Below are 27799 nucleotides of genomic sequence, written 5' to 3' on the forward strand. Positions count from 1 at the left end.
CAGCTGCTATGACTGCCCACTTTTCTGCTAGCTTTTGGGGGTACAAAGACCTATGTACCAGTGTGCCATTTTGCATTCAGCACTAGGACTATGCTGTTGCCTATGGGTGGTTAATCTTCAGCTGAGCTCTATGTAGCAGCCAGTATGTTATCTAGCCAGTCAGAATGTAAGGGGAATATGAAGCATGCTAACGGTAAGCTAGTGGTATTCAAGTGGTATAAAGCTGTATCTAGGAGTGACCTATCTTTCTGTGGGCCCAGAGCCAGGCAGCTCCTCTCTTCCACAGCTCCAGAGCTGTCTGGGCCTTGACTAAGCTCTGGCAGATAAACATGATTAATGCTGACCCACAGAGCACGGTGACAGGGGGCAACGCTCGGCCACCCCTCAACACCACAGCCCACACATTTCCTCTCTCACAGTCCTTTTCCTCCTCTCTCTCTCCTTCTTTCGTTCTCTCTTTCTTTTCCCCTTTCCCTCTCCATTTAACTCTCTCTCTCTCTCTCTCTCTCTCTCTCTCTCTCTCTCTCTCTCTCTCTCTCTCTCTCTCTCTATCTATATATATATCTTCCTCTCCCTCTCCTGCTGTGTCCCCTTATATAAAGCCAATACTTCTTCCACATTTGGCTTCCTCCAGTCGCACTCTTAAGCAAACTAATTTGGCCTCATTAGAATGTAAGTCTGCCAAATGTTCCCTGGACTGTTGGGAGGAGATATGGGGAGAGGAGTGGAGAGAAGGGCCATGTGAGGACAGACACTGCACCATCACATTACTGACCATGTCTGTGCCAACCCAATCACAAATACAGACATCACACATTAGATATGTGAGCAAATTACAGCTCTTGGAAGGAGGAGGCCATTAGTGAAGAAAGACGCCAGTGTTTGTGTGTGTGTGTTTGTGTGTGTGTGAGTGTGTTTGTTTGTTTGTGTGTGTGTGTGTGTGTGTGTGTGTGTGTGTGTGTGTGTGTGTGTGTGTGTGTGTGTGTGTGTGTGTGTGTGCGCGCATGTGAGAGAGAGAGTGACTCACCTGTTTATAGGAGAGGAACACAGGTCTGTTGAAGACGATCCACTCGACCACCTTGCTGCAGGGTGGGGTGGTGAGAGAACCTGTGTAGCGGTAATAACTCCCCAATGATGACGGCAACAGGTCTCTCAGAACAAAGGGCTCCAGGAAGGTTTCTTTCTCTGGGGGAGAACAAGCACAGGGATACAAGGAATCAGTTTTGACCATTCAATCACAGCCACATACACATGAAGCATAACAGTATGTCCATACTGCAATGCTGGAGAATGAGAAAATGTATTTATTGATGTAAACGGTGTCATGGGGAAAATGTGTTCTCATTGTCAATGAATCATTGTGTATAATATGGCCCTCTAGTGCTGATGCAAGTAGTCAACCATGTTGGCAACCAATTAATATAATTGATCTCCTCTACGGATTATTCAACCAGGCCTGAGTCAGAGCTCACATGTGTAACCACTGGATCTGTCCCCAGTGTCCTGGGATACATCAGAACCCAAAGTGTATTTTGGAAAGGACCACTCAAGCTTTACACAAATATCTGGTGAATCCGACAAAGGGCAAAACCGACCCACTTCCCTCCAAAATCCTGTTGTGATGGCAATGCTTATCAGTCAAAGAGAACAACGGCAGCCTGACACACACCCAGGATAAAGATAAACATAGCTGGGGCAAACCTCTTGTGCCATAACTTCTCAACCAACAATGAGGCGTTCCCTCCCAAATAGAGATAACAGTATAAATAACCTCAAAGATGTGGTGAAGAAACAAAACAGAATGATTGTATGAATCCTCCTACCCCACATTTTCAATACATAACTAAACTGGGAATCCTATTGAGCAGGGATGAAAAAGGGGCTTAGCGTGCTAGCAATGCGCCGCGGAGCTGCATCAGATTGGAAGTGAATGGGAGAGCTGGGGGATTAAAGCCAATGCTGGAGAATAGAGGACACAGGCACAGTGGTAGGGAAGGGGCTATACTGCTACCACCACAGCTGTACCACTAGCTAGGCTCACATACTGTACTGTAGTCTACTGTACTGTAAGCTATGTCAGCCTTTATAAATGAATTCCCAATCAGGGTTGGAGAGTGCCGAGTCAGTGGAGACTTCAAAGCCACCGTGAGACGCTGAATTAATGGACTTGTAATTTGTGCCGTTGAGGCGCGGGGAGTTCATTTCAGTACTGTCACATGAGACCACTGAGAGGGAATAGTTCACTGGGTAAACAATGATGCTGACACTGGGCCATGTACATATACATACATTACATGCAAGAGAATACAATGACATACAGGGTTAGGGCAGTACAGTATGTCACCCAATCAGCACCCTCTCTATACCTCCTTCCTATGCTGTATCCAGCATTGAGACTGCTGTATCATACAGCTAGGTCGTATAAATTAGTAGATACATTTGAATCACTCCTAAGTCTTCATATTATACCCCAGTACCTTTTCACAGCTCAAATCACAATGTCTTTAGACAGAAAAAATACTTTGCTTTCTTACAATGTAGCCTTTGCATGCGTAGATGGGCAACCACTGTACTGAGTGTACCTTACACAATCTCCTGCACTCATCTAGTGCTTTTTCAAATAGGAAATGAAGGAACAAAGGATTTTCATGGTTCTATTAAATATTAAAGCCAGACGACGCCTCGGGGGTCATTTAATGTACATGTATGTGTTGACTGGCCCCAGCTTAAATCCACTTGCAACATCTGCCTCCTGCACAAGAGACCTACACACACACACACACACACACACACACACACACACATACACGCACAGACACATGCATGCAAACATGCACACACACACACACACAAGCACATGCACGTACACACGCATGCACAGATACTCAGAACTGTGGCTCTCAGCACTTGGCGTCTCCTTATATGTGTCCCGATTGGTGTCTTTGTGCTTAGATTGTGTCCCTGACCTTGCTGTATAATTAAATATTAAGACTAAGTAACATAGGACCCTAATGGATGAACACTTGAGCAGACAGCTTTCCTGTCGCACAGGCCCATGTGCTTAAAATACCAGCAGAATGAGCTCTGTCGCAGCAACGCTAATGTTGCAATTAAAATGCCTTCCTTTGAGCCACAGGGAACACACAGAGCCATTGAAAACAGAGGATTGCTTCACAACGTTCTCACAGCAAATATTCCTCTGACACTTCTTATTTTCTTCAAACTTTTGTCTAATTGTGTAGAACGTAGCCTCTTCTCTCCCTCCCTCTCCTCTCCAGTCACATTCCCTCCCTCCTCCTTTCCTCTCCCAACACACCTTTCCCCTCCTCTCCAGTAATTCTCCCTCCCTCCTCTCCTCTCTTAAACTGCCTCCTTTCCTCTATCATCACACTCCCTCCCTCCTCCTTTCCACTCCTTTCCTCTCTCCCTTCCTCCTCCATCGCCCTCAGTAACAACACTAAAAGTAACGTGATGATAGAGGTAGGGTCATACAAACCAATATCCCTCCTTAATACAGACCAAAAGATTTTAGCAAAAACTCTGGCTAACAGGCTTAGCACTTTAATTGCTTGACCCCATCCCCTCCTCTCTTTTCCAGACCATCTCCGGTGACCTTCTCCCCTACCTCACCTCGATGATCAACTCATCCTTGACCGCTGGCTATGTCCCTTCCGTCTTCAAGAGAGCGAGAGTTGCACCCCTTCTCAAAAAACCAACACTCGATCCCACTGATGTCAACAACTACAGACCAGTATCCCTTCTTTCTTATCTTTCCAAAACTATTGAGCGTGCCGTCTTTAGCCAACTCTCTTGCTATCTCTCTCAGAATGACCTTCTTGATCCAAACCAGTCAGGTTTCAGGACTGGTCATTCAACTGAGACTGCTCTTCTCTGTGTCACGGAGGCTCTCCGCACTGCTAAAGCTAACTCTCTCTCCTCTGCTCTTGTCCTTCTAGACCTGTCTGCTGCCTTTGATACTGTGAACCATCAGATCCTCCTCTCCACCCTCTCCGGCGCGGCTCACTCCTGGATTGCGTCCTACCTGACCGGTCGCTCCTACCAAGTGGCGTGGCGAGAAGCTGTCTCCGCACCACGTGCTCTCACCACTGGTGTCCCCCAGGGCTCAGTTCTAGGCCCTCTCCTTTTCTCCCTATACACCAAGTCACTTGGCTCTGTCATATCCTCACATGGCCTCTCCTATCATTGCTACGCTGACGATACACAACTAATCTTCTCCTTTCCCCCTTCTGATAACCAGGTGGCGAATCGCATCTCTGCATGTCTGGCAGACATATCAGTATGGATGACGGATCACCACCTCAAGCTGAACCCTGGCAAGACGGAGCTGCTCTTCCTCCCGGGGAAGGACTGCCCGTTCCATGATCTCGCCATCACGGTTGACAACTCCGTTGTGTCCTCCTCCCAGAGTGCGAAGAGCCTTGGCGTGACCCTGGACAACACCCTGTCGTTCTCCGCTAACATCAAGGCGGTGACCCGATCCTGCAGGTTCATGCTCTACAACATTCGGAGAGTACGACCCTGCCTTACACAGGAAGCGGCACAGGTCCTAATCCAGGCACTTGTCATCTCCCGTCTGGATTACTGCAACTCGCTGTTGGCTGGGCTCCCTGCCTGTGCCATTAAACCCCTACAACTCATCCATAATGCCGCAGCCCGTCTGGTGTTCAACCTTCCCAAGTTCTCTCACGTCACCCCCCTCCTCCGCACACTCCACTGGCTTCCAGTTGAAGCTCGCATCCGTTACAAGACCATGGTGCTTGCCTATGGAGCAGTGAGGGGAACGGCACCTCCGTACCTTCAGGCTCTGATCAGTCCCTACACCCAAACGAGGGCATTGCGTTCATCCACCTCTGGCCTGCTGGCTCCCCTTCCTCTGCGGAAGCATAGTTCCCGCTCAGCCCAGTCAAAACTGTTCGCTGCTCTGGCACCCCAATGGTGGAACAAGCTCCCTCACGACGCCAGGACAGCGGAGTCACTCACCACCTTCCGGAGACATTTGAAACCCCACCTCTTTAAGGAATACCTGGGATAGGATAAAGTAATCATTTTACCCCCCCCCCCCCCCCCCCAAAAAAAAAAAAAAAAAAAAAAAAACTTTTGGAAAGTGGTTATCCCACTGGCTATAGGGTGAATGCACCAATTTGTAAGTCGCTCTGGATAAGAGCGTCTGCTAAATGACGTAAATGTGCCCTTGAGCAAGGCACTTAACCCTAATTGCTCCTGTAAGTCGCTCTGGATAAGAGCGTCTGCTAAATGACTAAAATGTAAATGTAAATGTAATTGGCAAATTGGTCCATTCGGACCAGACCGGCTTTATCCCTAACAGAAACTCATTATTCAATCTCAGGCGCCTCTTCAACATTATGTATTCTCAGAGGTTACCTAACGTGGACCTTGCCGTTATATCTCTTGACGCCGAAAAGGCCTTTGACCAAGTTGAGTGGCCCTATCTATTCAAGGTCCTACAGAAATGTAATATTGGAGATGGGTTCATAAATTGGATCCAGCTTTTATATAGGAACCCCTGTGCGAGAATACTCACTAACCAATCACTGTCGCCCCGATTTAACCTTTACAGAGGGACAAGGCAGGGTTGTGCGCTGTCGCCTATGCTCTTCGCCCTAATTATTGAACCTCTCGCTCAAGCGATCAGATCTCATTCAGCAATACACGTCTATAATACTAAAGATACTCTAAATAAGATTTCCCTATACGCAGATGATATTCTCCTCTATGTAACAGAACCCCAAGCTAGTATTCCAGCTATTCTTGAGGTGATTAATTTGTTTGGTACCTTCTCGGGATACAGAATAAATTGGAACAAGAGTGAATTAATGCCCATACGGTTGCAAAACACCTCCTGGCTAGAACATCTTCCAGTTAAGTTATCTTCAGAAAAATGTATCTACCTTGGAATTGTAGTTACCAAACAATACTCCTTACTATTTAAAGAGAATTTCTCCTCTCTGATGCAAAATCTCAAGACAAACATACAATTTTGGAGAACTCTCCCAATTTCTCTGCTCGGAAGAATTAATGCCATTAAAATGGTCTTCCTCCAACAACTGCTCTACCTATACCAGAACATCCCAGTATTCATACCTAAATCCTTTCATAAACAACTGGACTCTATTATCAATCCTTTCATCTGGGATTATAAAACACACAGGATAGGTAAAAAACACCTATGTAAATCCAAGATGGAAGGAGGATTGTCTCTCCCAAATTTTATATTTTACTATTGGGCCGCTAACCTCCGCGCTGTTACGTTTTTGCTGGATGACGCACCCCTGCCATCCAGCTGGCTTAGCATGGAGCGGGAGGAGTGTCACCCCTTCTTTATTGGTGCTGTGATTTTGTCACCTGTCAATCTGGAGATGTCACTTTACCGTAACAATCCTATTATACATAGCACAGTCCGAATCTGGAAGCAAATTAAAGTCCACTTTGAGCTTAGACCAATATCATTCATGCTCCCTGTTGCCAGGAATCCCTCCTTTGCCCCCTCTAACCTTGATAACACCTTTGAGCAATGGGGAGAGTTGGGGATAAGTACCATAGGGGATTTATATATAGGAGGGATCTTTGCTTCCTTTGAATCGCTGAGGGAAACTTATAACCTTCCCAGAAGTAACTTTTTCAGATACCTACAAATTAGAGACTATGTTAGAAAACACCTCCCAACATTTGGGAATGCTAAACCTTCCATGTTTGACGGATGCATAAAAATATGCCCCACCTCAGACAAACTGATATCTCGTCTATATGACGCTTTTCAATCTGTTAGCGCACCCTCTACTGATGCCATTAATGCAAAATGGGAGGAAGAACTAGGGACTGATATTTCGGTGGCAGACTGGGAGGATAGCTTGGAGTATATCCACACCTGCTCCATTAACTCCAGACATCGTCTCATACAATTTAAGGTATTACACAGATTACACTATTCCAAAACTAAACTGCATAGGATATTTCCTGATACATCCCCTATGTGTGATAAATGTCAGGCTGAGCAGGGTACACTACTCCACTGCTTTGCCCTATGCTCTAGCCTGTATGGTTATTGGTGTGGAATTTTTGGGGTCCTCTCTGAAGTTCTGGAGACTTCAATAGACCCAGACCCGCTTCTGATAATCCTGGGAGTGTCCGATTCCCTAAACGGATTAACCAACTCCCAAAAACAACTAATCTCTTACAGTCTCATTTCGGCAAAAAAAAGAATCTTGTTGTTTTGGAAAAGGAGGGAAGCGCCCTCTACCAAATTATGGCTCAGCGAATTGGCAAACACTGTACACTTAGAAAGAATTAGATATATTCTGAACAATAAATTATCAACATTTGATCAAATCTGGCAGCCTTTCCTCTCTTACTTGGACCAGTCGGCGCTGTGAATTTGTACTTTTTAACGCACTCTCAATTGTCATATTGTAATCTACCTTTGGGCAGCGTGTGCTGGCCCAGACACTTGAGCAGTCGGGAGGGGAGTAGGGTGGAATAAGGGGGGGGGGGGGGGGGATAAAGGGGGGTATAAGTGGGAGGGGTTACATCTACCCTTTTTCTTTCCACCTGTCCCTGTTCTGTATGTCTTGTTTTGTAATATTTGTTTTGTACCCAGAACCCTGGGTCTTGTTGTTCATGTCTATTCTCTTATGTTTAGATAAGAACTGTACACATGTCTTTCATACCTATACACCATTCTTGTGTGTGTTCAATAAAAAATATTTGAACAGAAAAGTAACGTGATGATGAGGATTGTATCATCATCATCATCATCATGCAGTATAGTTCTGCATTTTTTTACAATATAGATATAGTTCTGTCTGTAAGCTAGAGTTCTTAATGTACCAGTATGTTAAAGTTACCCAGCCCTTCTACATCAGTAAGAGCTCAGTGAATAAAAGGCTAGAGCAGTCTTTATCTTAGCTTGTCGAGTGACTTAAGCCTTAACCCTAATAACAATCTTAGTCCTGTCAGATTTAGTAGCTTTATCTCACATCAAACATTCACCCAACTATAATCACTACACCAGGGACACACCCATATGCCTCTGATCTCATATAGACAAGGTTTTAATTGTCTCTTGCAGATCAGCAAAAAATTGTAGTCAGAACCAAGGTTAATATTCCTAAATTGGTATTTTAAAGTTAATATTGGCATAACTATTTGGCAATTATATATTGAAAAAAACTGGCATTGATGAAGCAAAGGTCAACCGGAAACATGGTAACCAAGGCACAACACCATAGCCCACTCAAGAAGCCTGCATGTAAAGAAGAATCCACTCTCTACAGCAGAGTTGTCAAACTTATTCCATGGAGGGCCTAGTGTCTAATCTACATTCACCAAATGGACATACCATATTGGTCAATATCCATCATGTACCCAGTGCTCGTTTGGAATGTGCCATTCTGCCTTGCTGTCACATGTCCATTAGTTTGGGTAGTGTGTGCGTTTAAGGGGGTGGTTAGAAATACTGAACCGTAATGATTTCAGTTGAAGGGAAAATGACCACTGCTACGTCCTGACAATATGTATGAGGTTACTGCTTATGTGTGAAGAACGTGTCTCCAGCATAATTTAAAATGTCCAGACCAGAATAAGGGGAGGTGTGTGTGGCCAAGATGCGCTATAGGCACGTCTCTCTCCACTACTGCCACTGACTCCCGCCAATTCGTGTGCACTGTTTGTTTCATTGGTCAATGTTTAGCAATATATACGAAATATAAATTCATCAGTGAAGTTCCTGTTAATCCCAACATATTCCCCCATTGATTTTGAATGTTTGGTTACAGAAATACCATTCTCATTTTCCAAGTGGAAACGTTGTTTGGAGAGCTCACAAACTGTGCAACACTTGTGATAAAATAACTTTGGGTTTATTTCATTGCATTTCCCAGTTTACTGTCAATTTATTAGTTGTCTTTGTTTGGAGAGCATGTATCCAGTTTCTTTGTCATGTTTAATGTTGTGTGAACACACGCTTTAGCGTGCATAGATATACCTGGCCTGCGTGCCAAGAATAGGTGTTGCCAAATGTACAGTGGGGAAAAAAAGTATTTAGTCAGCCACCAATTGTGCAAGTTCTCCCACTTAAAAAGATGAGAGAGGCCTGTAATTTTCATCATAGGTACACGTCAACTATGACAGACAAATTGAGGAAACAAAATCCTGAAAATCACATTGTAGGATTTTTAATGAATTTATTTGCAAATTATGGTGGAAAATAAGTATTTGGTCACCTACAAACAAGCAAGATTTCTGGCTCTCACAGACCTGTAACTTCTTCTTTAAGAGGCTCCTCTGTCCTCCACTCGTTACCTGTATTAATGGCACCTGTTTGAACTTGTTATCAGTATAAAAGACACCTGTCCACAACCTCAAACAGTCACACTCCAAACTCCACTATGGCCAAGACCAAAGAGCTGTCAAAGGACACCAGAAACAAAATTGTAGACCTGCACCAGGCTGGGAAGACTGAATCTGCAACAGGTAAGCAGCTTGGTTTGAATAAATCAACTGTGGGAGCAATTATTAGGAAATGGAAGACATACAAAACCACTGATAATCTCCCTCGATCTGGGGCTCCACGCAAGATCTCACCCTGTGGGGTCAAAATGATCACAAGAACGGTGAGCAAAAATCCCAGAACCACACGGGGGGACCTAGTGAATGACCTGCAGAGAGCTGGGACCAAAGTAACAAAGCCTACCATCAGTAACACACTACGCCGCCAGGGACTCAAATCCTGCAGTGCCAGACGTGTCCCCCTGCTTAAGCCAGTACATGTCCAGGCCCGTCTGAAGTTTGCTAGAGTGCATTTGGATGATCCAGAAGAGGATTGGGAGAATGTCATATGGTCAGATGAAACCAAAATAGAACGTTTTGGTAAAAACTCAACTCGTCGTGTTTGGAGGACAAAGAATTGCATCCAAAGAACACCATACCTACTGTGAAGCATGGGTGGAAACATCATGCTTTGGGGCTGTTTTTCTGCAAAGGGACCAGGACGACTGATCCGTGTAAAGGAAAGAATGAATGGGGCCATGTATCGTGAGATTTTGAGTGAAAACCTCCTTCCATCAGCAAGGGCATTGAAGATGAAACGTGGCTGGGTCTTTCAGCATGACAATGATCCCATATACACAACCCGGGCAACGAAGGAGTGGCTTCGTAAGAAGCATTTCAAGGTCCTGGAGTGGCCTAGCAGGTCTCCAGATCTCAACCCCATAGAAAATCTTTGGAGAGAGTTGAAAGTCCGCCAACAAAGGGTATATAACAAAGTATTGAGAAACTTTTGTTATTGACCAAATACTTATTTTCCACCATAATTTGCAAATAAATTCATTAAAAATCCTACAATGTGATTTTCTGGATTTTTTTTTCTCAATTTGTCTGTCATAGTTGACGTGTACCTATGATGAAAATTACAGGCCTCTCTCATCTTTTTAAGTGGGAGAACTTGCACAATTGGTGGCTGACTAAATATTTTTTTCCCCCACTGTATTTAAGTGCCTGTTTGGGGATGTTCTAGTTAGTTCACTTTTGGCTAACTCAAGGGGAGGCTGTATCTGAGCCTGGAAGACCCCGCCTGTGCTTTATTGGTTTAGACACTTTTTGCCTGATGAGAGGCTTTTTCTTTTTAATGCTGACATTTTGAAGTCAGAACTTTGTATATATATACAGTACCAGTCAAAAGTTTGGACACACCTACTCATTCCAGGGTTTTTCTTTATTTTAACTATTTTCTAAATTGTAGAATAATAGTGAAGACATCAAAACTATGAAATAAAACATACGGGATTATGTAGTAACCAAAAAAGTGTTAAACAAATCAAAATATATTTTATATATGAGATTCTTCAAATAGCCACCCTTTGCCTTGATGACAGCTTTGCACACTCTTGGCATTATCTCAACCAGCTTCATGAGGTACTCACCTGGAATGCATTTCAATTAACAGGTGTGCCTTCTTAAAAGTTAATTTGTGGAATTTCTTTCCTTCTTAATGCGTTTGAGCCAATCAGTTGTGTTGTGACAAGGTAGAGGTGGTATACAGAAGATTGCCCTATTTGGTAAAAGACCAAGTCCATATTATGGCATGAACAGCTCAAATAAGCAAAGAGAAACGACATGAAGGTCAGTCAATACGGAAAATGTCAAGAACTTTGAAAGTTTCTTCAAGTGCAGTCGCAAAAAACATCAAGCGCTATGATGAAACTGGCTCTCATGAGGACCGCCACAGTAAAGGAAGACCCAGAGTTACCTCTGCTGCAGAGGATAAGTTCATTAGAGCTAACTGCACCTCAGATTGCAGCCCAAATAAATGCTTCACAGAGTTCAAGTAACAGACACATCTCAACATCAACTGTTCAGAGGAGACTGTTAATCAGGCCTTCATGGTCAAATTGCTGCAAAGAAACCACTACTAAAGGACACCAATAATAAGAAAAGACGTGCTTGGGCCAAGAAACACGAGCAATGGACATTAGACCGGTGTAAATCTGTCCTTTGGGCTGATGAGTCCAAATCTGAGATTTTTGGTTCCAACCGCCGTGTCTTTGTGAGACGCAGAGTAGGTGAACAGATGATCTCCACATGTGTGGTTCCCACCGTGAAGCATGGAGGAGGAAGTGTGACATGTGGGGGTGCTTTGCTGGTGACACTGTCGGTGATTTACTTAGAATTCAAGGCACACTTAACAAGCATGGCTACCACAGAATTCTGCAGCGATACGACATCCCATCTGGCTTGCGCTTAGTCGGACTATCATTTGTATTTCAACAGGACAATGACCCAAAACACACCTCCAGGCTGAGTAAGGGCTATTTGACCAAGGAGAGTGATGGAGTGCTGCATCAGATGACCTAGCCTCCACAATCACCCGACCTCAACCCAATTGAGATGGTTTGGGATGAGTTGGACCGCAGAGTGAAGGGAAAGCAGCCAACAAGTACTCAGCATATGTGGGAACTCCTTCAAGACTGTTGGAAAAGCATTCCTCATGAAGCTGGTTGAGGGAATGCCAAGAGTGTGCAAAGCTGTCATCAAGGCAAAGGGTGGCTACTTTGAAAAATCTCAAATATAAAATATATGTTGATTTGTTTAACACCTTTTTGGTTACTACATGATTCCATATGTGTTATTTCATAGTTTTGATGTCTTCACAATTATTCTACAATGTAGAAAATAGTACAAATAAAGAAAAACCCCAAACTTTTGACTGGTACTGTATATATATATATATATATATATATATATATATATATATCACTGTCATCTTTGAAACACCAGCGCTGTGTAAATAAATCCAACACTCATTTGCCCCTCTACCTGCCTGCCTCCTGCCTCTTTACGACTGCTAGAAAGCCCCTATTTTACAGCAGAGATAGGCCACAGATTTCATGTCAACCTGTCACTTCAAAAACAATCAATGATCTCGGAGTCCCTGCATTTGAACTTTATGTTTATTGTGGTATAACGTGATATAAGCAGAATTCAGTATCATTCCAATGCTAACCCCCCCAAAAATGTTTGCCCCCTTGCCGATTTCAACTGCCCCCTTAGCCACTTTATCCTGGCGCCAGGTCTGGCCCCCGAGGACTGGAGTTGCCCATCCCTGCCCTAGAACAATCAGAGAACATTAGGAGCCCACCTCTCCAGTCCAATTTAACAGAGATCGGACTTGATTGAGCTGGACTTGTCTGCTTGTCAGGTAATTTCTACATTGAAACAGAAAGCCTGTGGTGAGTGTGTTGAGGTGTTAGGCTAACATGTAATAAGCCTGAGCTGATTCCATGAATACTTCATGTAACTACATGCTATGGTTGTGCCAACTTTTATTAAAGACTGTGTTCATTATTGTTTGAAAGGGGTGGATCAGGGATAAAAAGATAATTCCGCTTTAGGGTGAGTGTTTTTTATAACAACCTAGTTTCTTTTGTCTGTAGGGACTCCTTGGGGCAACCTGGGGTATGTTCGCTATAATTTGGTAGTTACAAAAAAAAGAATAATACACAAACACGAATGAAAAGGGGCTGAGATATTGCAGTGTTACATGCAACTTAGCAAAAATAATGTTGTGATCCTCAATGAACAAATGTTGTAGGCCAATGATTGGTGAATTCATAGTCCCTCCTGGAATGATTGGGTGATGAATGTGTCACTCACCATGATGAACCACGCCCCTCAGGCCATGGATAATGGGGTCCACAGCTGGGTTGTCCTTCAGTCCCACCTGAGAACAGCAGAGGAGAGAGGAGCAGGAGATACACGTTAGAGTGAGTCATTGTGATGGAACAAACAGAGTCAATCAGAGGTCTGTTTGACCTGAGCTGGAGGAGAAATACACAGGACGTCAACAGACTCTATACCGAAGTGGGTCCTACAGCTACACACTAGGGCTGACCCCAATTAGTCGACTGGTCGATTGTTTGGTCGATAGGCTGTTGGTCGACCAAGATTTTTTTTTGTCGAGCAGTAGCAAACATATACAGTGAGGGAAAAAAGTATTTGATCCCCTGCTGATTTTGTACATTTGCCCACTGACAAAGAAATGATCAGTCTATAATTTTAATGGTAGGCTTATTTGAACAGTGAGAGAGAATAACAACAAAAAAATCCAGAAAAACGCATGTCAAAAATGTTTTTAATTGATTTGCATTGTAATGAGGGAAATAAGTATTTGACCCCCTCTCAATCAGAAAGATTTCTGGCTCCCAGGTGTCTTTTATACAGGTAACGAGCTGAGATTAGGAGCACACTCTTAAAGGGAGTGCTCCTAAACTCAGCTTGTTACCTGTATAAAAGACACCTGTCCACAGAAGCAATCAATCAATCAGATTCCAAACTCTCCACCATGGCCAAGACCAAAGAGCTCTCCAAGGATGTCAGGGACAATATTGTAGACCTACACAAGGCTGGAATGGGCTACAAGACCATCGCCAAGCACCTTGGTGAGAAAGTGACAACAGTTGGTGCGATTATTCGCAAATGGAAGAAACACAAAATAACTGTCAATCTCCCTCGGCCTGGGGCTCCATGCAAGATCTTACCTCGTGGAGTTGCAATGATCATGAGAACGGTGAGGAATCAGCCCAGAACTACACGGGAGGATCTTGTCAATGATCTCAAGGCAGCTGGGACCATAGTCACCAAGAAAACAATTGGTAACACACTACGCCGTGAAGGACTGAAATCCTGCAGCGCCCGCAAGGTCCCCCTGCTCAAGAAAGCACATATACATGCCCATCTGAAGTTTGCCAATGAACATCTGAATGATTCAGAGGAGAACTGGGTGAAAGTGTTGTGGTCAGATGAGACCAAAATGGAGCTCTTTGGCATCAACTCAACTCGCCGTGTTTGGAGGAGGAGGAATGCTGCCTATGACCCCAAGAATACCATCCCCACTGTCAAACATGGAGGTGGAAACATTATGCTTTGGGGGTGTTTTTCTGCTAAGGGGACAGGACAACTTCACCGCATCAAAGGGACGATGGACAGGGCCATGTACCGTCAAATCTTGGGTGAGAACCTCCTTCCCTCAGCCAGGGCATTGAAAATGGGTCGTGGATGGGTATTCCAGCATGACAATGATCCAAAACACACGGCCAAAGCAACAAAGGAGTGGCTCAAGAAGAAGCACATTAAGGTCCTGGAGTGGCCTAGCCAGTCTCCAGACCTTAATCCCATAGAAAATCTGTGGAGGGAGCTGAATGTTCAAGTTGCCAAACGTCAGCCTCGAAACCTTAATGACTTGGAGAAGATCTGCAAAGAGGAGTGGGACAAAATCCCTCCTGAGATGTGTGCAAACCTGGTGGCTAACTACAAGAAACGTCTGACCTTTGTGATTGCTCCCGAGTGGCGCAGTGGTCTAAGGCTAGCTGTGCCACTAGAGATCCTGGTTTGAATCCAGGCTCTGTCGTAGCCGGCCGCGACCAGGAGACCCATGGGGCGGCGCACAATTGGCCCAGCGTCGTCCAGGGTAGGGGAGGGAATGGCCGGGATGTAGCTCAGTTGGTAGAGCATGGCGTTTGCAATGCTAGGGTTGTGGGTTCGATTCCCACGGGGGGCCAGTATGAAAAATAAAAAATAATGTATGTACTCACTAACTTTAAGTCACTCTGGATAAGAGCGTCTGCTAAATGACTAAAATGTAATTGCCAACAAGGGTTTTGCCACCAAGTACAAAGTCATGTTTTGCAGAGGGGTCAAATACTTATTTCCCTCATTAAAATGCAAATCAATTCATAACATTTTTGACATGCGTTTTTCTGGATTTTTTTGTTGTTATTCTGTCTCTCACTGTTCAAATAAACTTACCATTACAATTATAGACTGATCATTTCTTTGTCAGTGGGCAAACGTACAAAATCAGCAGGGGATCAAATACTTTTTTCCCTCACTGTATATATATATTTTTTAAATTATATATATTTTTTTATGTATGGCACACGAGACACCTCTTATTCGCGCCTCTTATACATAGTAGAATAAAAATGAAGACATCAAAACTATGAAATAACACATATGGAATCATGTAGTAACCAAAAAAGTGTTAAACAAATCAAAATACATTTTATATTTGAGATTCTTCAAAGTAGCCACCCTTTGCCTTGATGACTGCTTTGCACACTCTTGGCATGTTCTCAACCAGCTTCATGAGGTAGTCACCTGGAATGCATTTCAATTAACAGGTGTGCCTTCTTAAAAGTTAATTTGTGGAATTTCTTTCCTTCTTAATGCGTTAGAGCCAATCAATTGTGTTGTGACAAGGTAGGGGTGGTACAGAAGATAGCCTTATTTGGTAAAAAACCAAGTCTATATTATGGCAAGAACAGCTCAAATAAGCAAAGAGAAACGACAGTCCATCATTACTTTAACACATGAAGATCAATCAATCTGGAACATTTCAAGAACTTTGAAAGTTTCTTCAAGTGCAGTCGCAAAAACCATCAAGCGCTATGATGAAACTGGCTCTCATGAGGACCACCACAGGAAAGGAAGTCTTAGAGTTACCTCTGCTGCAGAGGATACGTTCATTAGAGTTAACTGCACCTCAGATTGCAGCCCAAATAAATGCTTCACAGAGTTCAAGTAACAGACACATCTCAACATCAACTGTTCAGAGGGGACTGCGTGAATCAGGTCTTCATGGTAAAATTGCTGCAAAGAAACCACTACTAAAGGACACCAATAATAAGAAGAGACTTGCTTGGGCCAAGAAACACGAGCAATGAACCCATCTGGTTTGCGCTTAGTGGGACCATCATATGTTTTTCAACAGGAAAATGACCCAACACACCTCCAGGCTGTGTAAGGGCTATTTGACCAAGAAGGAGAGTGATGGAGTGCTGCATCAGATGACCTGGCCTCAACAATCACCCGACCTCAACCCAATTGAGATGGTTTGGGATGAGTTGGACCGCAGAGTGAAGGAAAAGCAGCCAACAAGTGCTCAGCATATGTGGGAACTCCTTCAAGACTGATGGAAAAGCATTCCAGGTGAAGCTGGTTGAGAGAATGCCAAGAGTGTGCAAAGCTGTCATCAAGGGAAAGGGTGGCTACTTTGAAGAATCTAAAATCTAAAATATATTTTGATTTGTTTAACACTTTTTTGGTTACTACATGATTCCATATGTGTTATTTCATTGTTTTGATGTCTTCACTATTATTCTACAATGTATAAAATAGTAAGAATAAAGAAAAATCCTTGAATGAGTAGGTGTGTCCAAACTTTTGACTGGTTCTGTATATACATTTGATAATATTTCCCACAATGTTATTGGCCTAGTAGGCTATTTCTCTCTCTATTGTTGCTTCATTCCTTCCTCGCTTTCAACAGTTAAATGAAATAAGTTTCATTGTCCTTATCATCATCATTTTAATTATATCCTTGAATAATATAGGACTAGAATTAGATGCAGAAGGCTTTCACTTCTCTTCATGAAGATTGCATGGTTATGGGTCTGAATAAATAACTGCTACAGCCTACCGCCATCACACATTCGCTCTTCTTTCAAACTACCCGTGATTTCTATTGGCTGCTGTATTTAACATTCAGCAAACAAGAGCTTGCATCCCTCTTCGAATAGTCTATTGGTATAAGAAATGCTAAAAGAAATAATGCCAGCATACTATTCTAGTCTAGCTTTTCCAGCATGGGACTCCTAGAGCTAAGGAGTGTTTTTTAAGGAGAGAGTCCAGCGGAGCACAGGTTTGTGCGTATTGCGCAAGACACGGAGGCTATAAGTTAGAAGCTTATTATGCATAACCCATCATTAATTAGCTAAATATAAGGCTAATACTGCATTGAATATATTACCTGAAAGAGGTAGGCTAGGACATCTATACAGTATATAGGGCTTCATATGGAAAATGTAAAAATGTCTATATATCAATCTAGAACAGGATGATCTATTTTGGATGCAATTTGAATGGAATTGATGGAGAGAGAGAAAGACTGTGAGAGAGTGCTCGTGCATGCACTGATTTAAAGCAACAATATTCGAGTGATAGGCTGTTTTAAAACTCTGCAGCTGCATAAAAAAAAAATATATATATTTACAATTAAAATATAAGGTGACCCCGTAAGCCAGATGGAGATGGGTAAATTAGACACGCATTCGGTCTTTACATTATAGACTATGCTGCAGCAAATGTAGGCCTACCTGTCACAAGAAAACAAGTTACCATGATGAGATAATAGATCTACATGCACTTTGAACTGTGCTCCAATCTGAGATGGACTGTCTGTCCCCACCCTGAGCATTGATGATTCATCATGCAGAGTCCGTAGAGAAGCCAGATTTAGACATTGCATATCATTTAACACTTCCTGTCAATGTTGAGTAAGGACACGCAGTGATTACGCATATACAGTTAAAGTCGGAAGTTTACATACACTTAGGTTGGAGTCATTAAAACTTGTTTTTCAACCACTCCACAAATTTCTTGTTAACAAACTATAGTTTTGGCAAGTCGGTTAGGACATCTACTTTGTGCATGACACAAGTAATTTTTCAAACAATTGTTTACAGACAGATTATTTCACTTATAATTCACTGTATCACAATTCCAGTGGGTCAGAAGTTTACATATACTAAGTTGACTGTGCCTTTAAACAGCTTAGAAAATTCCAGAAAACGATGTCATGGCTTTAGAAGCTTCTGATAGGCTAATTGACATAATTTAAGTCAATTGGAGGTGTACCTGTGGATGTATTTCAAGGCCTACCTTCAACCTCAGTGCCTCTTTGCTTGACATCATGGGAACATCCAAAGAAATCAGCCAAGACCTCAGAAAAAAATAGTAGACCTCCACAAGTCTGGTTCATCCTTGGGAGCAATTTCCAAACGCCTGAAGGTACCACGTTCATCTGTACAAACAATAGTATGCAAGTATAAACACCATGGGACCACGCAGCCGTCATACTGCTCAGAAAGGAGAAGCATTCTGTCTCCTAGAGATGAACGTACTTTGGTGTGAAAAGTGCAAATCAATCCCAGAACAACAGCAAAGGACCTTGTGAAGATGTTGGAGGAAACAGGTACAAAAGTATCCTATATCGACATAACCTGAAAGGCCGCACAGCAAGGAAGAAGCCACTGCTCCAAAACCGCCATAAAAAAGCCAGACTACGGTTTGCAACTGCACATGGGGACAAAGATCGTACTTTTTGGAGAAATGTACTCTGGTCTGATTAAACAAAAATAGACGTGTTTGGCCATAATGACCATCGTTATGTTTGGAGGAAAAAGGGGGTCGCTTGCAAGCCGAAGAACACCATCCCAAACATGAACGGGGGTGGCAGCATCATGCTCTGGGGGTGCATTGCTGCAGGAGGGACTGGTGCACTTTACAAAATAGATGGCATCATGAGGAAGGAAAATTATGTGGATATATTGAAGCAACATTTCAAGACATCAGTCAGGAAGTTAAAGCTTGGTCGCAAATGGGTCTTCCAAATGGAGAATGACCCCAAGCATCCTTCCAAAGTTGTGACAAAATGGCTTAAGGAAAACAAAGTCAGGTATTGGAGTGGCCATCACAAAGCCCTGACCTCAATCCTATAGAATATTTGTGGGCAGAACTGAAAAAGCGTATGCGAGCAAGGAGGCCTACAAACCTGACTCAGTTACACCAGCTCTGTCAGGAGGAATGGGCCAAAATTCACCCAATATATTGTGGGAAGCTTGTGGAAGGCTACCCGAAACGTTTGACCGAAGTTAAACAATTTAAAGGCAATGTTACCAAATACTAATTGAGTGTATGTAAACTTCTGACCCAATGGAAATGTGATGAAAGAAATAAAAGCTGAAATAAATCATTGTCTCTACTATTATTCTGACAATTCACATTCTTAAAATAAAGTGGTGATCCTAACTGACCTTAGACAGGGACTTTTTACTAGGATTAAATGTCAGGAATTGTGAAAAACTGAGTTTAAATGTATTTGGCTAAGGTGTATGTAAACTTCCAACTTCAACTGTATATAGTGTCCACACTATAACACTTATCCCCCCTCAATTTAAACCCCCCCTGTAAGGAAAACATAAGGTTAACAACACTGTAGAACTTCTGCTGGTGTTACTGTAACTGTAAACAACAACAAAAACATGACAGTCCTTATTTCTTTTCAACTAGGTCTGCTGCTCCAAACAAACACTAACAACACAAGTCTCAACTACAGAGTTAGTCTTTCAGGAGGCTTGTGACTACGCTGTGATCTGCACAGTACTCCTGGTGTGCCACGAGACACAGCTAAGGCGTGTCCCAGTGGACCTGGGTCTGAAGGCACAGGAACGGGTTGGGTGTTTGTGAGAGAATGTCTATCACCCTCTGCTGGAACCACTGAATGCCCCTGTTCTTCAGATACTGTTTCCTGTGGGGTTTCAACTTGTATAATACCACCCACAGCTGGTCCGTCTGAAAACATGGTCGTCTTTGTCATAGCGCAGGCGGAGGTGGTCTTGGTGTCTGCGCGTGACTCGACCATCAGTCAGTTTGACCACAAAGGAGACTGGACCACTCTGACTCAGAATGATACCTGACAACCAGCGTTGGCTGCATGTGAAGTTGCGGATGTAGACAGTGTCATTGGGTTTTAACTGTCTCTCCCTCGCGTGGTGGTCATGTCTCTCTTTTTGTTTCTCCTGCTTCCGTTCCACTTGTGCTTTGATGTCTGGATGCAGTAGATCCAGGTGAGCTTTTGGCTTTCTGCCCATCAACATCTCAGCTGGAGCCTGTCCTGTTGTTGTTTGTGGCGTGATGCGGTACTGGAACAAGAACCGAGAAAGCTTAGTTGTGATGGTTCCCCCAGTCATCCTTTTGAGCCCCACTTTCAGTGTCTGCACAGCCAGCTCCGCTAAGCCGTTTGAGGCCGGGTGAAACGGAGCGCTGTGGACATGGCGAATCCCATTTCTCCGCATGAATTCTTGGAACAAGTCACAGGTAAAGGTTGTTGCGTTGTCGGACACAAGAGAGTCAGGCAGACCATGGGTTGTCACATTGTCAATGCCAATAATAACCCTACACACACGAATAGTAATCATACTATACTGCAGGTAAGTACAACACATATTCAATGTAATTATTTTTATAACATAAATACAAGTGTGTAAAAAAAATAAAGAATATTTCATGCTGAAACCCTCACATTAAACACCAATTGTATTCACTAAGTTGATGGTTTATATTTAGGATAATGTTTTCATTATATTTATTTTATTTTAAAAGAATCTTATTTAATTATTTCATATATTTTACATGTGATGAGGCCACAAAGAGGGCCAAAGATAATTACCCCAAAAGGCCAGTTGATGTCTTGTGATAGATTACATAAAATCCTTGAAAGATACACAAATTCTGGTAGTTTACTGGTAAACTTAGAAAGTTTCCAGTAATATACCCTCTCTTTTCAACACTAATTGGGACAAAGCCCCACACTGAGCTTCAACACACTTCAATCAATGGTGTTTTTCATTGTCTCCCTGCATGGAGAGACTAGGAAGACCCCTACTGTAGGACATCATTGTGAGGAGGATCAGAGACTAACCAAACAGTTACAGGGGCAACCTTCTCTGTTACCTTCCTTTCTTCCTAACCCTCCCATGGCACTCCTCTGTTCTTCAGTTACCCCCTAAGTCCAGGTCTATTCTTCAGCCACCTCCGTCACCCCCTACTGTCTTCCTCTGTTCCTCTGTACCCACTCACCGTGTGAGACATCGCACATCTATCACACTCCTTTGAGTTCTCTCCCACTGTCCCGCTATTCTTAAACACATTAAAATAAACATGTTTTTGGTGGATGGCAGACCACAGAGAGCACTGAATGATTGTAGCAGCACTGGGGTTTTATTTAAGCAGAGCCCTGCGTCAAATCTGCCTACCTAAGATAGCTCTCTGCCAAGAGAGACTGATAGAGGGAGAGAGAGATGGCTTCAAAGATAGAGACGGGGTGATAGGAGAAAAAGAGGTAGGGAGGGAGGCAGAGAGAGCGCGATGGAGAGTGTGACCAAGGGAATTATAGTTTTATTATTATGATTGTCTGTTAAAGCCCACAGCTCTGTCCCATGTGAACTCATCCATGGGGTCACACACTGTGTCTGTCTCTGCATGGCCAGTACCACAACACAGTCCCTCTCTTCTCCCCACACAGGCAGCCTGACTCACCACACCACAATGACACGGCGGAAAGATCAGTCCAGTGCCACGTGACATCTCATCTCTCTATCATCCATCCAACAACCCTGATTCTTTCCCCATGACTTTCCTTTACTATCATCTATCCAAAAGCCCTGTTTAATCTCTCTGTCTCTCCTTACAGTCACATAAAACAGTTACGTGAAGAATAAAGGACTACTGTAACTGAGGCTACTGTACCTTCAAGAGACTCTTGGCTCATTGCACCATGAGGCTTTAATTGCAGTGCAGGCGAATCCGAGAGAGGGGGATTGTTCGACAAACAAGGATATCTCTGCAGAGCGACGTGAGAGCTAAAGAATAGCTGTGTTACTTTCTCGCAAGTGTGCGTATGGCTTTTTAGACCTTTATCATATCTATACACATGTAAAAATAGCACCTATGATAAATTAAGGAGGAGAAGTCACACCTAGTGAAGTAACAGAAACATATTTTGCGCCAATATCAATTTAAAGTGCTCCATCTTGTTTCTGAGGACAGTCCATTCTTCAAGCTGAGAAATGCCCCTCTGTAACTAGGGCGACTGGTGTCAGAGAGAGGAATAAGAGACAAAGTGGCTAGGCCATCCCGCTTCATCAACAACAACCCTGGCTAGAGTGCCAAAACATAATCTGTACACCATAGTACCAGGCCTCACCTCCTCCTCAATTTACCACTTAACTAAGAAATGCCTAAATGCAACTACAGCAAGTTGAATTAGTTATGTTTCTCTGTTAAAAGCTAGAACTAATTTCTCCTCCAGTAGCAAGTACACTGCTGAATTGGAAGCAGCATTGTAGGGTTTAGCACTGTTGGCATATAGTGTAATTAACATAATTAGGAGGTAATTGAGGAATGGAGAGTCACCTAAATAGAAGACAAAAAACTCCTCCATCAACACATTATTTCTATGGCTCCATGACATTTAAGACACTGCCTCTCCTTAATGTACTGTACACCTTGGCTGAGTTGATCAGAAGTAAACTTCCTTTTGCCATAGTAATGCACGCTCCAGTGAGTAGTAAACCTCTGTGAGCGATGCTGGGTCTGGTCTACTCTACTCACACATGGGTTTATCTGAATGACCGTATGATGAATCACTGAGCATGTGGACTGTAAATAAGCCAATAAAACTGTAATGATAGATGTTACTGCTACAATCTATTTAAATCAGGGGGCTGGGCACAGCACGAGAGTGGGCCGCAAAAGCAATGGGAGCCGCAGCCCTGAGCTCACATGGGCCGATAGGGCCAATTTGTCCTGTATGGCAACAGACATCATTTAATTAATACATGCCACAGAGAGAGGAGAGCAATCTAATCACCACACACAAACATACACACACACAAACACACAACACCTCACGGCACAACTCCTCTCCCCTATTTGACCTAGATAGTTTGTGTGTATGTATTGATATGTAGGCTACGTGTGCCTTTTTTTAAATTAATGTAGTTCTGTCCTTGAGCTGTTCTTGTCTATTAATGTTCTGTATTATGTCATTTTTCATGTTTTGTGTGGACCCCAGGAAGAGTAGCTGCTGCTTTTGCAACAGCTAATGGGGATCCTAATAAAATACCAAATACCAAACACACAAACACACACACACTGACTGAGACACACACAGAGAGATGTACACTGAGTGGAACACCTTCCTAATAATGTTTTGCACCCCCTTTTCCCCTCAGAACAGCCTCAATTCGTCGGGGCATGGACTTTACAAGGTGTTGAAAGTGTTCCACAGGGGTGTTGGCCCATGTTGACTCCAACACTTCCCACAATTGTGCCAAGTTGGCTGGATGTCCTTTGGGTGGTGAACCATTCTTGATACACACGGGAAACTGTTGAGCGTGAAAAACCCAGCAGAGTTGCAGTTCTTAACAGTGCACCTGGCACCTACTACCAAACTCTGTTCAAAGGCACTTAAATATTTTGTCTTGCCCATTCACCCTCTTTATGGCACACATACACAATCCATATCTCAATTGTCTCAAGGCTTAAAAATCCTTCTGTAAGCTGTCTCCTCCCCTTCATCTACACTGCTTGAAGTGGATTTAACAAGTGACATCAATAAGCGATCATAGCTTTCACCTGGTCAGTCTATGTCATAGAAAGTTCATAATGTTTTGTACACTCAGTGTATATACAGTACACACACATGAATATGACATACTCCTTGAAGGGGTCACTTGATTGGTACATTGCTGTAGTTATTTTGTGAATTTATTTATTCTCTGTAATCAGGCGAGGTCGTTTTTCCTGGTATTGTGTGGATAAGCGGCCTGGTGGGGATGTGTAACTTGGCAGACAGAGGAGAGGGGAGGAGAGGAGCTTTACGGTTATCACCAAAGAGGGATGCCTCACTTTTTAACAGGATACCTCTTCACGATAACCACCCCCGAGGGATACATCCACTCTCCAGGCCTGCCAGATACTGGCTCTCTGACAATCAGTTTGGAGGATCACTGTGTGTGTGTGTGTGTGTGTGTGTGTGTGTGTGTGTGTGTTTGTGTGTGTGTGTGTGTGTGTGTGCGCGTGTTTATTACTGTGTGCTCTCGCCACCCGCCCTAAGTTCAGGGGTACACATACTCCTCTATAGCAGACAACGTTATGTCTGCTATCTTCAGGGGTTTATGGAGAGTGTGACAATGTCTTTCCATTTCCCTGTGCTCTGTATTCGACATGGTGTTGTTACATGCAGTTTACACATGCAGACACATGCCCACCCACACAGGTGGAGGTTACTTTTTGAGACAGGAGCAAGTGTTTGAGTTTGAGGAGATCAAAGATAGAAAAAAGCCATTATTAAGAGTGCACCCACACATACTCATATTTGCATTAGAACAAGTTATTGAGGGTTGAGAGAAAGATGGAGAGAGAGACAGCAAGGGAGAAGGGGAGAGTAGGAAGACAGTCATTGTAATTCAGTGGACGTAAATAATGCCCAATCTGGACCTAAGAGGTCCAAGCAAACGTTGGTGTGCATGTGTGGGTGAGTGTGTATGTCTCTCGGTGTGTGTAAGGGAGTATTAAAGGAAAGGTAACGGGCCAAGTAAAAGCCCACTTACGCAATCGATGGCATCAAATTAACTTTTAATCCTGCCAATTCAGAGTGATGGAGTTGACAATGACACCGCCCACTGCTAGCTCAACAGTTCCACACACTCATGCCAACCAACATTTAAATCTCCACTTAGACAATACAGCCCCAATACAGTCGCACAGATAAACACAGTGCTCAAGGACAACACAAGAAACACACATTTATTTTCCAAGCTTGTTAATGTGTTTCTTTCCCAGCGGTGATGGTAAAACAGTAATGTTGTGTTTCACTTCTGATATGTGCATTGATTTAGAGTGAGCAAATGTATTGTTCCATGTGCCATATAGATTGCTATAGGGTCATATCAAAACACTGAGTGACAAGCCTAAAATACCTGAAAGAAGACCGACATCACTGCAATGATCCTCTTCTGACGTATGGCAGCACTGAGGCTGTCAAAGTCATCCGAGTTATACATGTAGATCTGCATCTGTGAGGGAGAACGAGAGAAAGACAGGGAGAGAGAATAAAAGTGTTAGGTATCCATCTGTAAAACTTCCACCTCTCTTAAGGAATAGCTTGGATCTCCAAATTGCATCCTTAATGACCATGTCTGCAGAGCATGTGTTCTGCTCTCTGACTCCTCTCTCCTCTGTGGGGTTTCTCTGAACCCTTGAATAATACACAGCCCTGCACTGATTGAGGATGACTTCATACATTGGACTGATGTGTGGTGAGCTTTTAGTGCCCGAATCGGCAGCAGAAGAAGCATCACCCAAGTGCAGTGGCGGCTCCTGAAAAAATTCTCAGGAGGGGCAATTTTTCTGATGATTTAGGTGACCTACACACATTTTAAAAAAGATATGTCCAGCAACAACATGAAGACAGGGGCAGCATATAAGTCAATACCAGAAGCATTTATTGACTGATCTGGGGAGATGGATTCCAGTTTCTGTGACAGATTATGAATAATCTCTGATGCCTTTGTTATATTAGCTTTTGGTTGAATGTACTGTCGTAGTAAATATATAATGTTATAGCTTGGTCTGACTAAAATCTTGTGCATGACCCATTTTGTGTTGGGCGTTTGTTTTCAATCAATGCTGTTCCTATCCTATAACAATGGACAAAAGAGTCCTATCTTGTCAGCCTTGTCAGCAGGTGGCCAAGGACAACACCCACGCCATAGGTCTCTCAGTTCTTCCAACTCACGAGTTCTTGCTCTGAGGACACACACACACACACACACACATCATCATCACTGATAACACACACACACACACACATCATCACTGTTAAACACACACACACACACACACATCATCACTGTTAAACACACACACACACACACACAAAAATCCCCTCTCTTTAGGCTGAACATTTGAAGACAGAGAACCCGACTCAGAGCCAATGCAACAGTGGAGGGGACCTCGCCCAACTCATCAGGACCAATCAGAAGATCAGAACTACTAGATTCAACCTACATCATTTATTGTATAAAATGTCAGCACACAATGTTTTCGGGGCTCTCTTCAGATAGCTCCCTAAGAGTTTGACGAACGAGTCCGTGCACGCGATTCCAGATATCTTTACCTCTGAATAAACTGCCTTTATTATACCATATCCACCCTGTCCAAAGTCTCTACTTGGTCTCAGTTCTCCAGTAAACTTGTGATTATCAACAGTACACAACGGTAACAAACAATTGGGGGAACTCACGGGGCAGATAGTAAGGTCACAGTGACACAGAAAGCAGTTCAATGTCGGGGCTCGGGGGTACAGAGTCGCTCTCTTACCAGGATCGATTTTCCCTGTGACTGTCAGATCGAGGTCCGCTCCGACCAGGGTGAAGCCGGCCGGCTCCACTTCTCTGTCCGGGACTCTGTCATCCAGCCAAGTCTCCCAGCTGTATTGGATTCCGCTGCCAGCAACGTTTTCATTATTTAGTCCGTTCGTAGCGGGTATGTACACGATCAACAAGATCAGTCCAAAACCCACCACTCGAAATCCATGGTTGGCAGAATGTTTGTAAACTAAGTGTACAAATTAAAAACATAAAATAACGCCACTAAGTGTACAAATTAAAAACATAAAATAACGCCACACTGCAGGTCGCAAAGAGACGCTGCTAGCCGCTATTTGCTTAGTTACGTTCATGGTTACGTCACGTATGACGAAAGCGCGTAAGTGCAAGCCCACAGACACCCATAGAGAATGTATTGAAAGCTTTGAAATTTGAAAAAAATAGATTTTACATGACAGGCTATGAGAGACTTCTGGGCGATTTTCAACCTGACTGAAATCGCCCAAAAACGGGCGGGGCCATTTGAAGCACGACTTTAGCCTGATTTGACATTTAGTGGCAGTCAGATCAGATTACAACACTGATAACTACTGTTGCCGTGATATAATTGATTAGAAAAAAAATCCCTTCCTTTTCCCGTTTGGCAGTGCGTCGCCCATATCGCCCTATTGAACAGGCCGTCCCTGCCCAAGTGGGTGCTACACATCGATGGTGGAGGAGTCGTCCAGTAGCTACAGAGGGAGCTGAGGAATGACGAGAACAACGTCTTGTCTGAGAACAACTCCAGCGAGCTAACTCCATCACCACCATCATTACCATCACCAACCCTGTCCCTAACCTCCAACTCAGCTGCCATCCAAGTCGGCTGCCAGCAGAATACGGGTAGATGCCTTCACCAAACGCAGGCACCCTCTGAAGTTAGAGACTTAATGCTTGTTTGTTTTACGTTTCAAGCGATGTTATATAATTTTTTTGTTTACTTGTATGTGTTGTGTACTGCAATTCAGCTTTTAGCTGCCAAATACGGCCTACATGTAGAAATGAAATATGTAATTAGGTCAAAGGTAAAACATTGGTTATAGATTATTTATAGTTTATTTCTTCCCATATACCTGCATAAAGACACACCCTGGACCATCCATGGACCTTCTAGGGCTGAACAGTGTCAATATGGGTTGTAAGTCATCCATTCTGCTCTCAGTCACAGACACACTGATCCAGACAGATAGAGGACTAGTACTGTAGCTTAGTTA

At 43.4% G+C, this 27799-nt stretch overlaps 1 protein-coding gene across 1 annotated transcript in view; it reads right to left on the reverse strand.

The window, feature by feature from the left end:
• The window catches only part of LOC311122591 (receptor-type tyrosine-protein phosphatase gamma-like), a gene marked incomplete at both ends in the record, with an annotated part of 66321 nt that extends 41089 nt beyond the window's left edge, over positions 1-25232 (reverse strand). Inside the window, 3 exons of the mRNA XM_084196933.1 lie at positions 1028-1185; positions 13189-13255; positions 25137-25232. Coding sequence (XP_084053059.1) covers positions 1028-1185; positions 13189-13255; positions 25137-25232 — 321 coding nt within the window. The remainder of the gene's footprint in view (positions 1-1027; positions 1186-13188; positions 13256-25136) is intronic.
• Between the last annotated feature and the right edge of the window lie 2567 nt (positions 25233-27799).

The sequence above is a fragment of the Coregonus lavaretus genome (genome assembly GCF_964263955.1).
Source record: "Coregonus lavaretus genome assembly, contig: HAP1_SCAFFOLD_2325, whole genome shotgun sequence".
NCBI classification, from domain to species: Eukaryota; Metazoa; Chordata; class Actinopteri; order Salmoniformes; family Salmonidae; genus Coregonus; species Coregonus lavaretus.